The following is a 16154-nucleotide window of genomic DNA, read 5'->3' on the forward strand; positions in this document are numbered from 1 at the left end:
GTCAGCTGAACAGGAATCAGATATTGGCAGGTACTTTGCATAGACTTACACTTATCGATCTGTTAAGCGAGTAAAACCCATTAAAAGCGAAATGATATAATCATTATCGTCGCTCCGCCAGTCATGCCATGTGACACTTACCGTGCTCTGCCGAACAGTTTAAATATAGCTAATTATATCTCCTTCTTTAACAACCAACAATTGATAACAAAATGGCAGCTAATAAACAACAATTTCTTAGTATGTGGGGAACACTTGGCAGGTCCCACACTAACCAATCATAGCGCTTCCAAATGAGTTACACTCACTTTCAGACGCTGGATTTGAAGTTGACCGTATACACGTCAAAGTGAGTGTAGATTTACACTATTACAAGAACTTTCTAAATCGTTTATAGCGTAATTCTGCTGTCGCACAGCTCTATGAAGACGCGGTTATGAAGGAAGGCGCTGTTATTTCATCAAATGGCGCACTTATCAACTTTGTACGTCGCAAGCTGTGATTTCTATCATTCAACTAACTCACCTTACAGTCTGGTAAAAAGACGGGTCGTAGTCCACGCGATAAGCGTATCGTCTTTGAAGAAACTTCTATGGATGATATATGGTGGGGCCCAGTAAATATCAGAATGCCTGAGCATGTTTTCGAAATTAATCGTGAACGGTGAGTACTTTTAAGTTCACACGTTCATTTTCTGACGTCATAATTAGAGCTATCGATTACCTTAACACACGTGAAGATGTCTACGTAGTTGATGCTTTCGCTGGTTGGGATCCAAAGTACAGAATTAAAGTTAGAGTCATTTGCGCTAGAGCTTACCATGCTTTATTCATGCAAAATATGTTAATCAGACCCACGAAAGAGGAATTAGATAACTGGGGCGAGCCAGATTTCACTATCTACAACGCAGGTCAATTCCCAGCAAATAGATTCACAGCTGGTATGACATCAGCCACATCAGTTGAGATCAACTTCAAGCGTATGGAAATGGTCATTCTTGGTACAGAATACGCAGGTGAAATGAAGAAAGGTATTTTCTCTGTTATGCACTATCTTCAACCGGTCAAATTTGGTCAGTTGTCACTTCATTCATCAGCCAACGAAGGTGAGAAAGGCGACGTTACACTTTTCTTCGGTTTGAGTGGTACTGGTAAAACCACATTATCAGCTGATCCACATCGTAAACTCATCGGTGATGATGAACACGTCTGGGCTGATAACGGTGTTTTCAACATCGAAGGAGGTTGTTATGCAAAGACGATCGGTTTATCAAAGGAGAAGGAACCAGAAATCTATAACGCTATCAAATTTGGATCAGTTTTAGAGAATGTCGTTTACGATAGCCGTACTCGTGAACCTAATTACGAAGATGTTATGATCACAGAGAACACAAGATGCGCATATCCAATTGAATTTATTGAAAATGCAAAGATTCCATGTCTATCAAGAAATCAACCTTCAAATATCATCATGTTGACGTGTGATGCTTACGGTGTTTTACCACCCGTCAGCAAATTGACTGAGGAGCAAGCTCAATATCATTTCATTGCCGGTTACACTTCAAAGACACCTGGTACTGAGGATGGCGTTTTGGAACCTTCACCTACATTCTCAACTTGCTATGGTCAACCATTCATTGTCTTGCATCCAGGTAGATATGCTAAGATGTTGGCAGAAAGAATGAAGAAAGCAAACACCAACTGTTGGTTAATTAACACCGGATGGGTTGGTGGTAAATTTGGTGTTGGAAAGAGATGTCCATTGAAGTACACACGCGCTATCATTAACGCCATTCACGATGGTAGCTTATCAAAGAGTAACTTTGAAACATTCCCAGTATTCAACTTGCAAATCCCAACATCTTTGAAGGATGTACCACCAGAATTACTCAATCCATCCAAGGCATGGTCTGATAAGGCTGCACTTGACAATGAAATCAAGAAGCTTGGAGGTCTTTTCAAGGAGGCTTTCTCAAAATACGAACAGGGATTATCTGAAGCTGTCATTAACGCTGGACCACATGTTTAGATCCGTTAAGCGATTTTTGTCTATTGATATCAATTCAAACAGCTGGATTTCCTTATTAACTAACTTGATGAAATTATTAAATACAAACATTTGTTACGTACACAAATAAATATTAGCATGATTATTTTTCTACATATTGTCTACCTGCTTGATCTGCAATTCTAATCGGTTCTGGAACGCGATGTTTTGCTGTAGATAGAGTCATAGCTATAGCGTAGTACAGTGTACATTTATGTCCTGCTGAGATATATATTGGATTATTTGCTTTCTCGCCTGTGAGAAGTGCCTATGGTGGTTTGTTGAAAGACTTTATTATTTTATAATAGACTTACAGCACCAACATACTCTTTGCCGTATATGTTAAACAGTCCTAACCATTCACCCCGTCGTTTCAGCTTACCTTTTATTGTACTTCGGAAAGATTTCGCATCGGATCTCCAGTTATTTAGTGAAGTGAGTGGATAATAGTTTTTCGATGCTCCTATCGTAGCAATATCTAGTTCAACCCCTATTTGTGTTGCTAAACCTGCTTCTCGATCATGAAGTCTACCATTACCGTCAACTATGTAAACTTGAGGTATATCATCTACTTCTAGTGTATTTATAAAGTTGTAAAACGTTTCACGAATTGGTTTAGATTCTCTCATTGCCAAATATGAAGGTATATATGGCTCCATGATTGTGTGTACCTCGTTATAGGTATATATTACTTCTAGTGAAGGGTATGAAAGTACTGTTATTGTAACTACACATTTGCCTTCTCCTGGCGATACATCTATACCGCCAATCCGTGTAGCTTTAACTTTATAATCTCTTACATAATTAATTGAAGCATTTTCTAAATCATTCTCATAGTTATCAGACTTATCTACAGTGATATCATAATCACTTGGATAACTAACAAAATCTGCTTTATTTCTTAAATCATTTTGATAATTATTCCAACAATCAACGATTGTCATCATCGTAAAGAAAAAAAAGTCAAATAAACTAATACAATATGAATTAAACTCTGTCAAAATGCCTACTTGGTTCAGATTCTGGTATTGAATCAGGTAAATTACCATCGTTCTTTGATCTTAAAGCATCTTCTATCCATTTCAACACGTCTGGTTGATTTGTTTGGTTGAGGAAAGGATGTTCAAGTAATTCTTGATAACCAGGACGTTGATTTGGATCTTTACGTAATGTGCTATGTATAAATTCCTTTGCAGTATCTGAATAGTATGATGGTAATTCAGGAGCAGGTCCTTTAACAATCTCTTGTAATTGGGCAAGTACATTTTGGAATGTATAAGGGTATTCTCCTCGTGCACATTCTACCATTGTAAGACCTAAACTCCAGACATCCGAACTGACACTATAGAATCCACCGTGAACGCCACTTTCAGGTGATTGAATTCTTTCTGGCTGGAAAAGGGAGTTAGAGGTATCTCTGAAGTTACGAGAAATACGTACAGCCATATATGATTGACAACCAATATTTGTTTTTGCTAATGACTTCTCTAATTGTCCTGATACACCAAAATCACATATCTTTATTTTACCACGTCTATTTACTAGTACATTTGTAGGTTTGACATCTATTAGACACTTGAGTTGGAAAAAATCATTTGTTTAATAAAACACTCACCTCTGTGTATTATTTGTAACTCTTCTTTCAAAAATTGTAAACCGATGATCAGATCCCTTGTGACGAATGCAAGAATATCCTCAGGTATACCAAATGTAGGTGAATAAAGTTTGTCTAATGAGCCAGCATCCATAAACTCCATGCAATAGAAGATACAACCTTCAACAAAGAATGCACCATAAAATTCAACGATTTGAGGTTTGACAGCTCTATGAAGAATGTCTAACTCCATCGCTATACCCGCTAATTTAGTTTTGTCCAACTCCAATCTAATCTCTTTGATAGCCATAACAACGCCGGTTGATTTATGTTTAGCTTTACGGACGCTACCGTATGCACCTCTACCAAGTTCATCTTGTAATTCCAAATCCTCGATCTTTATATTAAAAGAATGACCAGTCGAGAAGTTAACACCAGAAGCGTGTAAGATAGCCTTGCCTTCACCGAAGTTTAGTTTACCTGAAGGATCTACGATACTTGAGAAATTTGAAAATGGGGTATCAGCTTTTCCATCCTGATTACTTAAGTTTAATTTACCAGGTGGACCACGTCTTTTAGCTGGACTTGCGTCGTTAGATGATTGTGGGCCATTAATGTTCAACTTCATACCCCTTCTCGCAGCTAGACTATTTGGTGGTGGGTTATTATTCTCCTCTACTTTTACCTTGTCATTCATCGATAGTGCCTCCATTTTATCCTTCAACTGATTCGGTGGTAAAGGTGCTTGACGCATACTCCTTAAACTGCTACCAATTGGCTGACCACCTGCGTTAGCTTGACCATTAGATCCTCTATTAACCATAGCAGCCATTTTTGCCGCTAGACTACTCGGTAAACGTGGTGTACTAGGTGACGCACTTCCATGTATACTTTTCTTTCTAGTGGCTGCTGTACTCGTCGAAGGAGAGGATGACTGACTAGCTCTATTGCTATCTTGTTCTCCTTCCTCTTCTGAAGAGGATTCTAAATTTTGTAAATCTTCTGCAGACATTTTTGTGAAGTGCTGGTTGTACGCTTTATCCAAATCGTTGGCTCGAAAGAATGAGGTTTATTTCATCATTCTTGGTATTTTTTATAAAATTAATAATCCATAATATTTCATTTTAATTACTCATTAACTATCCCTCATATTCCCTCTTAGCGTGTCAAATTTTCTCTTTCGCCATCGTCTATTGAATTACCCACGCCATCTTTGCATCCATGATAAGGGTGATATACAAAATTCCTATTACGAAAATCGGGTTTTCCATCTAGTATAACGTCCGCCATGAGGGGGGTTAGATAGCTATTTAGGGTGGATGCTCTATAAGGCTGTGTTTATGTGTAAACTTTACGAAAAATGTATCATTTTATTTAGGTTTATCTGAATAGTATTGCAACGCACAACAAGCTATCAGAATCTCCGGATCAGTAGCTTTCATATGATGTTTGAAATACTACAATACCCAATCTTACTCTAATATATTACAGTTACCATCATTTTAACGTTCGTTTACTCCCCTTTTCTAGACTTTTCCCAGTTCCACACTCAGGTACCGTCTTTTGGACTGTATAATTGGAGAAAATAAGACAATTCTAATACATCTGGCGTATAATCCATCTTTAATGGTAGTATATATATTAAGGAAACACATTTTCAATAGAAGTTTCGATCGTGACATACAAAAATAGCTCGCGCTAAGGGACAGTTTTGTTGCGTCCTCCTAAATATCATTTTTTTATTCTTCCTTTTCGATTTGCAATCGAAAACCCTCAAACGAACCTTCAGTCTTTTACACGCCGGCGTGTTCTTTGTTTCTCTCAGCACAATGTTCAAAGTTTTAGCAGCATCAACACTCATTTCTAGCGCCTTAGCTCATGGTGTTATTTCTTACATAGATGTAGCACAGGGCTTTACTGGACCTCAACCACAGGAGTCTGCAGACAGTCCAATCTGGACTGCAGGTATCGACCCCGTCACTGATGCATACTCACCAGACATGTTTTGTGGGCCTGACTCACATACAAACAATCAAATGGCTTCAATTGGTGCTGGATCCGCCATGACTATCTACTGGGAAGAAACACAAGGTACTAATTGGCCACACAACACTGGTCCAATCATTACTTACCTTGCTGCATGTAACGGTGATTGTGCAAACATGGACGCAGGTTCTGCTCAATGGTTCAAGATTGACCAACAAGCTTTCTCCAATGGTCAATGGGTTCAAGCTACTCTTTTGAATGGTGCTGGTTACCAAGTTACTATTCCATCTGACTTAGCTGCTGGAAACTATCTCATGAGAACTGAAATCATCGCTTTACACAACAGCTACCCAGAGTTCTACCCAAGATGCTCTTCATGGACCATCACAGGTGGTGGTTCCAACTCATATAGCTCAGAAGCAACTGGTAGCTTCCCTGGTTCATACAGCCCATCAGATGCAGGATTGAGTCAATCTGGTAGCGGTATCTACAACGTTCAATCCACCTCAGATTATTCTTTCCCAGGTATGTTTTATCTTTAACAAATGTCTCATTCTCATAACGCGCTATTTAGGACCAGAGCTTATCACAGTTGGACAAGGTGGTTCAGATAGTAACAACAGTGCTCAGCCAGCCAACAACGTTAATGCTCAAGTCTCTGACCAAGCTGACTCTGATGAAAGATCATCAAATGATAATGACAACACTGATGATAACGACAACAACGATGACAGTGACAACGGTGACAGCTACGCTTATAGCTCTCAAGAAGAAGACACTCAATCTTCTTCATCTACAGAGGATGCTACAGCCGCAGCTCAACCAACAGAGAGTGCAAATGATCAAGAACAGGAAACCACTTCTGAAGCTCCTGCACCTACATCAACTAGCGAAAGCTCTTCTGTATCACCTGCACCAACATCAACCAGCTCAACTGAGTCAGCTCCTACTACTAGTTGCTCATCAACCCAGTACGCTAATGAAGATGAATGTGAATCAAAGTGGACCGAATGTAACAACAACTACGTCCCTGGTGAAGAGTACACTTGCCAAACTGAATTTTCACAATGTCGCGGTCAATCAGTCCAAAGAAGATTGTTATCAAACCAAAAGATGATGATCAAGAGGGTAAAAAGATCAGAACATTTAAAGCGTCATTTTAGACACTAAAATATATCTGATCGATAATAAACAAGGAATGGGTACGAATGATTAAAATGGATTTTAATCATTTTATTTTTATTTTTATTTCTTTATATTCCCCTTATTGTATACCTTTGATAGGCTTCTAATACATCCGCCTTGTTTGTCACACTTTGATTCCTTACAGTGAACTACTAAAAAACCAAATGGGTAAATATAAGAATATTTTTGAATAACCTAAATAACCCATTTACAGGTATTCCAAAGGTATGTTTATCTCTCAAGTTTATTACCGGCTTATCGAGATCTCTTGTTTAGTTTTTCAGATATGTATCGTGAGTGACATATTATAGCTCGGGAAGCCATCTTAATAGTCCATATAGTGAAAGATACCCACTCACTAGTCAATTAGTCGAAGATAATAGAATCGCTGAGTTTGGTAAGTATGACAGTCAGCTGAGATCACCTTATTGATAGCAACTCAGACTGCTTATACTTGGATATGAATGGGTGAGAACATTACAAAATGCGTACTTCCATCTAATCATCTCGCTAGTATCATACACGTTTGTGCAGCGCCAACGAGTGAAGGCTCCGTACGTAAAGTAAATGAAACTGAAATGTTCCAAAATATCTTCAAGGTGGGATGGCTGCTAATTTATACATTTCAACGATACTCATAGCCTTTTAGTATCTCGAACACTTGTTCTCTAAAATCAGACCAAAGAAGACGTTCTTTATGGCTGTCGATGGTGTAGCACCACGTGCTAAAATGAACCAACAACGTAGTCGTAGGTTTAGAACTGCGCAAGAGCATACAGAAAACCTCGCAAAAGCTGAAAGAAATGGCGAAAATGTCGAAGATGCTTTCAACAGCAATTGCATTACCCCAGGTACAACATTCATGGCTAAATTATCAAAACAATTAAAGTACTTTGTACACAAGAAAATAACAGAAGATGCCTTATGGCAAGGTGTTGATGTCATCCTATCTGGTCACGAAGTTCCTGGTGAAGGAGAGCACAAAATTCAAGAATTTATTCGTCTCACTAAAGCTCAAGAGGGTTACAATCCAAATACGCGTCATTGTCTTTATGGTTTAGATGCTGACCTTATCATGCTTGGTTTATTGTCACATGAACCACATTTCTGCTTATTACGTGAAGAAGTAACATTCGGTCCTCAAAAGAAGAAAAAAAGAGAAGGTTTGGAACATCAGAAATTTTACTTAATGCATCTTTCACTCTTCCGTGAATATCTAGATCTTGAATTTAAGGAGATAAGGCATACTTTGAACTTCGAATACAATCTGGAGAGAATCATTGACGATTTCATTCTCCTTGCTATTCTTGTTGGTAATGATTTCTTACCACATTTGCCCGGTTTCCATATTAACGAAGGTGCACTCGAGTTGTTATTCACATCATACAAGAAAATCCTTAGAGAGGCAGGTGGTTACATTAACGAACTTGGTACTATCAACTTTGGTCGCTTACAACTAGTCATGAATCATCTTCATGATTTCGAAAAGGCGATGTTTAAAGAGGAGCTTGCTGACACAGAATTGGAAAATGGACCAGTTGGTACTTTCACACCACTAAAATTGGAACAAGGAAATACAACAATGACCACCAAACAGAAGTTATTCCACGAGAAGCTCTACGAGAGTATTACAAATGGCTCCCTATCGAAGAAAGGTGGTGTGCTTGAAGTTAATCTCCCGTTAGCCGAATCTGAAAGGGAGTATCTTCATGCCGTCTCTAATCAACTTGATTTAGTTGTTGAATATGATCACTTCTCTGAAGACGATGTACCAAAAGTGTGTATCAAAGCACCTGTCTCAGCTGCCAAGCAAGAAAGTGTATCAGTTGCGCAGAGGATCGGTATGGCACTCGATGATGATTCTGATGAAGAAAGTGAAACTATTCCTAACAACTCTGATACACTCGATGAAGGAATGGAAAACTTAAACATTGGAGGTGCATTTAGCGGAAACTTTGTCAAAACATTGGCTTCTTTCAATCCACGTAAAGTTGTTGATGATCCTGAAGATGTTATGGAAGAGCATGAAAATGCTCTTGATAGGAGTTTTGAGGATAAATTCAAAGAGTGGAAATCAACTTACTATAGCACGAAATTAGGTTTCCATAAAGCTAACCAACCAGAACAAGTTCGTCAATTAGTACAAAGATATGTTGAAGGTCTTCAGTGGGTCATTAAATATTACTACGAAGGTTGCGTATCTTGGGGATGGTTCTATGATTACTATTACGCCCCTAAAATTTCAGATATCATCAACATGGGTGAAATCAAATGCGAATTTGAAAAGGGTATTCCCTTCAAGCCATTTGAACAACTCATGGGTGTTTTACCCTCTGCCAGCAAAGAACTTGTTCCCCTTGTTTACAGAGATCTCATGACAGAGCAAACCTCACCAATAATTAAATTCTATCCTGAAAACTTCGAGAAGGATATGAATGGAAAGAAGCAAGAGTGGGAGGCAATCGTTAAGATCCCATTTATCGAAGAAGAGCTCTTGCTTAATACGATGAGAAGAGTTGAACAAGCATTGACTCCAGAAGAAAGGTTGAGAAACTCATTTGGAGAAGCAACCATCTTCCATTATGATGCTAATAAGAAAGACCAGAATTATGAATCATCTAATGAAAAATTCACAACCATAACTAACGACAAATGTGATGAAAAGGTTTACAAACATGCTGAACTCGGTCCAGGTGGATTTTTACAAGGATTAGTTCCAAAGGCTCGTAGTGGAAAGTATGCACTTGCAGGATTCCCATCGCTCTATAATTTGGATTTCGATGCTTTAATTCAAAAGCATGGTGTTATGGTATTTAACCAACCATCAAGAAAGGATTCAATTGTTATTATCACCAAGAACAACTTCCAGGATCAAGCAACCAAAGATCTCTCAAGAGAGTTGATTGGTAAGAGAATATTCATCAATTGGCCATTCCTTCAAGAGGCATTCGTGGTCGCACTTAGTGATGAAGATACTAAATACTACTCTGATGGAAACAGTATTGCTGAGGCTCCTAATAATAAATCTAACTTTAGAAAAGACAGTAGTCGTCTTGAAAACGAATACTCTAAGAGCAGAGCTGTGCGTATTGGAAATGTTGATATTATCGTACACGCACTTCCATTGAAGGGTACGTTGTAGTTTTCTTTTAATTCGTCAAAACGCTAAATCATCATAGGGCTTAAGAGAAGGCTTACCGGTGAGCTCGTCAAAGATTATGGAAATGCAGATGAGGAAGTCCTCTGTGCGCTTCAAACTACAGTTTTGGAAGTAGAATCAGAAGATCAACGTTACTTGGAGAAACCAGCTCCACCAATCGAGGAAGAATTCCCAGCTGGCACTGAATTGTTCTTCTTAGGTGGGAAGTATGGTTCACCAGCGACTGTTGTTGCTGCTGACAACAAGGTTAACACATTGGCATTAAAGTTGGTTATGATGCCTAATTTAACTGAGAGGCCAAGGTTTAACGCTTTGGGTAAATCTGCTAATAGTGAGAGATATCATATTTCACCTAGAGTTGCATCTTCCTTGGGTATTACCTCCTTGACATTGTCCAAGGTAACTAGTGCTTTGAAGGTCACCACACCAGAGGGAAGGAGTATTAACATTGGTTTAAATCTCAAGTTTGAAAGTAGAGGAGAGAAAGTTCTTGGATACTCCCAAAAGAACTCTGTTGGCTGGGAGTACTCCGATAAAGCGACCGATCTCATTAGCGAGTATAAGGTAAGGAAAAGTTAATTTAATCTAATTTAATTTTCGTTTACATTTCCCCGATAGCAAAGATATCCTGAATTATTCAAACATCTCGACAGGAAGGGTAACCTTGACATATTTAGTGAAATCTGGCAAGACCGTCAAGAAGCATCTAGTAGATTAGCTGAAATTCAAGCATGGTTGAAGGAGAAGAACATCAATCAACTTGAAACTGTTTCCTTGTTCGTTAATCAATTATCCTCAGAAGCAGTCAATGAAGTAGAGGTACTTTCGAATGAATTAGTTAACAACATGAAGAATGTAGAACCTAAGAAGGCTATTGTTAAGGGCGTGCCAAGACATGCAGTTTTGAAACCAAACCACGCTCCATCACGAATTATTAATCAGCAATTTAAGTTATGTGATAGAGTCGTCTACGTTGCCGATCACGGTAAAGTTAACTTAGCATCTAGAGGCACAGTCGTGGGTATTGCAGCAAACAATCTAATTGACGTAGTTATGGATGAACCATTCATGAGTGGCACAACGTTAGGTGGAAAGTGTACTCAATATAGAGGTGCAACTTTACCTTCATATTCTGTTTTGAATTTGAGTAACCCACAATTTTTAGCAAGTATGGATGGAATTGCTGAAAATAAAACATTCGAGTCACCACAAAAACCATTTGTAAGACAAATTGGACCAAAACCTACATTAGGTGGTGATCGCTACGTTCAACAAGCTACAACAACACCTCAACGTCAGCAATATGTACCAAAAGGTGGTTACAATGCTGCTCATAAAGGTGGTAATAAACCACAACAAAATTGGTCATCACATCAACAGCAACTCGCAAGTACACTCACTGGTGGCGATAAACCAAGATTTACAAATCGCCCTTTACCACCTCACCAACAACAACACCAACCTAGCTTCAGACCTCATTTTGATAATAGAGCACCACCACCTCATTTAGTTAATCAAATGAATCAAAGAGCACCACCTCCACACCTCATTAATCAGAAGGCGGTTCCACCACATATTTCGCATCAGAAGGCCGCGCCACCACATCTGGCAGGGCAAAAAGCTGTGCCACCACACCTTCAGCAACAGTCTTCTATACAATTCGGTAATCACAGTATTCCAGTCACGCATGCAGTTGACACTAATGGTAATGGTAATTCGAGAGGTGGTTATAGAGGCAGAGGTAGAGGTAGAGGTAATGGTAGAGGTAGAGGAGGAGGATTTAAACAACCATAACTGCTGACAATTGGATTCGCATCGCATTCCTATTCTTTAATGATCATAAAATAAATGCACTTGTATGTACTTATTTAATTTTATCAATTTTTTTTAAATCTTAAATCAATGAACCACTGTTAGCTGCTGCTTTAGCTGCTTTGATTTGTGCAATCTTTTGTGCTCTCTCTTCTTTCTTACGAGCTAATTCTTGTGCTTTTTCTTCTTTACTCAATGGCATTGAAGGTGTTGTTGGTGGAGATGGTATTAGTGCGTTTAGAGATGGTGATTTTTGTACAGTTTTAGAGTTTTCTTGTGTTGATGTTGCGTTATTTGTACTATGTGCACGGCTTAATGATGGTCCTGCCACATTTAATCTCGTCGATTGTGTTGGTTTCATCGGTTGTAATGATGGTGCAGCTGGTCCTTGCTTAATAGGAGCAGAAGCAGGTGAAGGACTTTTCGAGAGCTCATTTGTGTGAATCTTTGGTATAGTCGGTATACTCTTAGGTTGTTCTTCATCGAGGTCGCCCCAACCGTCATCATTGGTTTCGTTAGATAAAGATAGGAGCGAATCTAAAGTTGGTTTTTGACCACTCAGTTTCATTCCACCAGATGATGATGACGTTGGCTTCTCAGCATATGAAGTTGACAACGATGATGAATGGCTTGGTGCCGAAGGAGATAAGGGTAGAGTAGGACCAGCTGATGTCATTGCAGTTGTCGCTTCATTTGCTTCCAACTATGATTTCTCGTTAGCTTTGGTAAATGTTATGTCATTACTACTAACCTTCTTGGTCGTTGTTGACGTACCAAATGCCCATCCAGCAATGGCTGATGCAGCATTACCTAATTGATCATCACCAAGGAAGGACTTTCCAGCGGTGCCGCTATAACTGTAATCAATTTCGCTATCTGCTTTGATTGCGGTTTCTGGCATTTTGGAAGCTATACTTTCAACACGTGCTATAATGCTACGTAAAACGTCAAACGCTTGATCACGTACGCTCTTCTCTTTATCTAGTAAACATGGACAAATAGTTGGTAAGACTCTTGTAGCTAGATCATTTTCTTCCTGATCATCAACAGTTGCTAAAAGAGTTCTCAAACCAGCTGCTCTAGCAGGAGCGAAACTATCTTTCATGGCTCGTGCGCACGCAGATACTAAGACTTTTTTACGAGTAGCTAATGCCAATTTTGGCGTTAATTTTCCAATCAAAATGCAAGTATTCGTACGTATACTTGGTTCAGGATCTAATTGTGCTTTAGCGAGTTGTTTAAGTAACTCATTATTAAGTATCCTGTCTGATAATTTTGAAGAAATTAGAGGTACTGCTTTGATTGTGGCCTCTCTTAAAACTGCAGCCGTATCATTGAATCCTGTTATCAATTGTGGCCATAATTCGTTAACCACGATCTTGTTTGATAGCACATCGATGTACCTTTCGAGATCTTCAAGTAAGGCCATCCGTGTACCTCTATCAGGGCTCATCCATAATCGTAATAAGGGTTTGCTAATTGCTTTACTACGTTCATCTTCTGTGTCCAAACGCATACCAATTCTGACTATCAATGGTACAAGTGAAGGTGCAGAATCACCAGCTGTCATGAACTCAACAGAGTGGACCAAAGTTGGTAAGATTCTATGTATAGCTAATGAATTTGGTATTGAAACTTTTCTCTCTCCAAGTATATTACCGCTTGAATTGTCGTAGTTGAGTAACTGAGAAAGATTCTTAAGAAAGACGACTCTTTCAGCTTGTCTCATAAGACTGAAAACTTCTAAACCTTGACATAACTCGATGAGAGGGTTTTGAGTAAAGAATGCGCCATTTTGTGTATCCTGTGAGTTATTTCCAAGTTGCAAAAAACCATCAACTGATAATCTACTTTTTGGCGATGGATGAAGGAGTTTTTTGTACGCATTAAATAAGCTCGTTGGTATCATACCCTTGCTAGATGGCGGTGGTGCACTCGTTAAATCCAATGGTAAGGGTTTTGTTGGGTTGTACAGCTGACTTATGAGTAATGCAAAAGAATATGAGTCAAGACTCGAAACTGGATTACTTGATATAGCATCAAAACCTTGCCTAGCTTCAGGTGCAGCTGTTTTTCTATCATAGTTCCCTTCTAATATTCCATTGCTGAGTTCAGATTGTGACGTAGCTAACTCAAAACCACCGAGCTTCCATTCGCCTGATTCACTGATAAAGATGCTATCACTAGATACAGCGCCGTGTATAGAGTTAGTGAGGGTGTGTAAGAATGATAAAGCTTGAGAAATATTCTGAAGACCCCAAGTTAACCAGATAGTGTCGTCAGAAGGCAGGAATGTCGATAAAGGAGTTGCTCTTTCAGTAGCGATATATATCATAGTGTCAGTTTCAATAGCATCTACGTATTTCAATATCTGTGGATGTCTCAATGTGCGTAACTTCCTCAATGCGTTGTTAGCGAGCTGTGTATATCTCTGATTGATTTGTTTGTTGTAAACGAAAATAGTGAGTGAACTATTATCATCCTGAATAGAAACATTAGATGAATATTAGAATCTAAAGGTAGTTACCCTCTTGACACCATCAAAAGTATCCCAAATTGAGTGCTTCCCTGTGGCTTTACCAATAGTAAAAGGTAGATTCCTGCCACTCTTCTCTAGAACAGCTGTTGTAGCTGCCTGTGTAAGTTGATAGATATAGTTCATCCGATTTGTCACTCTTCTGACTGTTCTATTCTGACATCCACTTCGACGATAAAAAGTCAATAAAAATGAGCGAACAAACAGCGCAGAACGATATTAGAATTAAATCTCAACCTTTACTATCACCTTCTGCTACTATTTCACAACAAAGAGAGCAGCAACAGTCATATTTCCCCGCTATCCTAACAAACCCAAAGTTGGGACAGCTACGTGGAGAGTTTCTTTCTAACACCCAAAGGTCTAAGAGTGAAGGATACATTGGTAGGAGGCGTAGAAATATCCAAGAGAGGGACTCTTCACTCACTGCTAGGATCGGGAGAGACAGGGATAGGGACGATGACACACCACAACAATTAGACAGTTATAAATCCACCTTCCCATCCCCTTTACCACCTTCTTTATTACCACGTAATCAACCAGTACCTTCTACCACCGTCCGCGGAAGATCACAACGTAAATCATCATCATCTGCAGGTGACGAAGGTGGGTGACGATGAACTTTAAATCTAAACTTTATTGATATCATTAAAGGCTCCTTTTATATTAGTTTAAAAGGTATTAGAAAGACTTTGGCCCCAAGAGGTACTGGTTCTGCTAGAGCAAGGTTTGTTGTTCAAACGACTGAATCTGAGATTCGTAGCTGGTAATTTTCTTCTCTTATATCATTATACAGTATTTTAATTTTATCTTCTAGGATTCTAGGATCTTCAAGTGAAGTCGTTATCAATCCAGATGACAATAACCATACGCTTGGTAGAGTTATTGACGCTACAACAACATGCAACGCAAATGGGCACCAACATGATGATGACGAGGAATGCATCGAACTGCCGAGTATCATAGAGTTATCACGCTCTCCAAGCAGTCTCGTTTGGTTAATTCCTGAGAAATTTGAAAGATTTGTCGTTCATTGTGTTGCACGTTGGTGGGGTGTAGTTAGTTTCTCAAAGACTAACAACGATGGTGACAGAGTCACACATCTTCTCAAACCACGTTTACCTGCAGATAAGCAAGTGAAACATAACCATTTGGATACGCCACCTGTAAGTGAAGTGGACACTGCAAGCGAGATAGCAAGTGAAACTGCTAGTGATTATCAAATGTCACAATCTGAAGCAGAGGATAACGCCCCAGCTAACACTAGCACTGCATGGGCAGAAATAACAGATGACTTTGAGAGAAGGTTAGATGTGGATAAAAATACTAGCGATGACGATATAAGGTCAAATGATCGTGAACGCATGGGTAGAAGCCGCAATATGCCAGAACGTACTAGTAGAGCTGTGAGGGAAAGTGATACAGAAGAGAGTGACGCTGAACGTACATCCCCAAATGCGACCAGATCAACTATACCTCGCAAAGTTGTACCTAAATCTGCTTCGACTCATCCTTGGAGAGAGCCAACTGTCTCTTTCTCAGAGTACCTTTTTGAAGCTGTCTAGAAGTCCAGACAGGCGAACAATTTATGATAGAATTTCCTTTTTTGGTCTGCATTCTTTTTAGATTTCGAGTTGTATTTGTTTTAGTTTCTAACTGTTATATAAATATCCCTTTTCCATTGCAAAGCTACTTTTCTTAATTTGTCAATTTATTGACACGTCAAGGATCAAATGAAAGCTTTTAAAGCTGATACTAAAACCAGTTGTATTGCAGTAAAAACTGAAGATGTAGATGAGACGTTGTCAAGCGAAAATTTGAACTATATTAGAAAA

The 16154-nt window shown here is 39.0% G+C and overlaps 6 protein-coding genes across 6 annotated transcripts; 3 read left to right on the forward strand and 3 right to left on the reverse strand.

Annotated features, from left to right (window-relative positions):
* Nucleotides 1-212: 212 nt before the first annotated feature.
* On the forward strand, nt 213-2028 carry PCK1 (ATP-utilizing phosphoenolpyruvate carboxykinase; the record flags this gene model as incomplete). The annotated part of the gene is made up of 5 exons (XM_006956469.1): nt 213-240; nt 285-349; nt 398-484; nt 533-663; nt 711-2028. 5 exons carry the CDS (start codon nt 213-215, stop codon nt 2026-2028), a joined length of 1629 nt encoding a protein of 542 aa, XP_006956531.1.
* Nucleotides 2029-2149: 121 nt separating this feature from the next.
* On the reverse strand, nt 2150-2856 carry WALSEDRAFT_67448 (hypothetical protein; the record flags this gene model as incomplete). The annotated part of the gene is made up of 2 exons (XM_006956470.1): nt 2361-2856; nt 2150-2314 (listed from the first exon to the last, which is right to left on the reverse strand). The coding sequence occupies exons 1-2, from the start codon at nt 2703-2705 to the stop codon at nt 2150-2152; spliced, it is 510 nt and encodes a 169-aa protein (XP_006956532.1). The 5' UTR covers nt 2706-2856.
* A 158-nt stretch (nt 2857-3014) lies between these two features.
* Pbs2p (kinase-like protein) lies at nt 3015-5080 on the reverse strand. The gene is made up of 3 exons (XM_006956471.1): nt 3662-5080; nt 3487-3611; nt 3015-3438 (listed from the first exon to the last, which is right to left on the reverse strand). The coding sequence occupies exons 1-3, from the start codon at nt 4650-4652 to the stop codon at nt 3034-3036; spliced, it is 1521 nt and encodes a 506-aa protein (XP_006956533.1). The 5' UTR covers nt 4653-5080; the 3' UTR covers nt 3015-3033.
* Nucleotides 5081-5469: 389 nt separating this feature from the next.
* WALSEDRAFT_27280 (hypothetical protein) lies at nt 5470-6796 on the forward strand (the record flags this gene model as incomplete). The annotated part of the gene is made up of 2 exons (XM_006956775.1): nt 5470-6151; nt 6201-6796. 2 exons carry the CDS (start codon nt 5470-5472, stop codon nt 6794-6796), a joined length of 1278 nt encoding a protein of 425 aa, XP_006956837.1.
* Nucleotides 6797-12486: 5690 nt separating this feature from the next.
* Nucleotides 12487-14445, reverse strand: WALSEDRAFT_15161 (ARM repeat-containing protein; the record flags this gene model as incomplete). The annotated part of the gene is made up of 2 exons (XM_006956433.1): nt 12487-14265; nt 14311-14445. 2 exons carry the CDS (start codon nt 14443-14445, stop codon nt 12487-12489), a joined length of 1914 nt encoding a protein of 637 aa, XP_006956495.1.
* A 65-nt stretch (nt 14446-14510) lies between these two features.
* Nucleotides 14511-15997, forward strand: WALSEDRAFT_56322 (hypothetical protein; the record flags this gene model as incomplete). Its single annotated transcript, XM_006956472.1, has 3 exons — nt 14511-14925; nt 14974-15085; nt 15137-15997. The coding sequence occupies 3 exons, from the start codon at nt 14511-14513 to the stop codon at nt 15882-15884; spliced, it is 1275 nt and encodes a 424-aa protein (XP_006956534.1). The 3' UTR covers nt 15885-15997.
* Nucleotides 15998-16154: the final 157 nt, after the last annotated feature.

This window comes from Wallemia mellicola, assembly GCF_000263375.1.
Source record: "Wallemia mellicola CBS 633.66 unplaced genomic scaffold WALSEscaffold_3, whole genome shotgun sequence".
Classification (NCBI taxonomy): domain Eukaryota; kingdom Fungi; phylum Basidiomycota; class Wallemiomycetes; order Wallemiales; family Wallemiaceae; genus Wallemia; species Wallemia mellicola.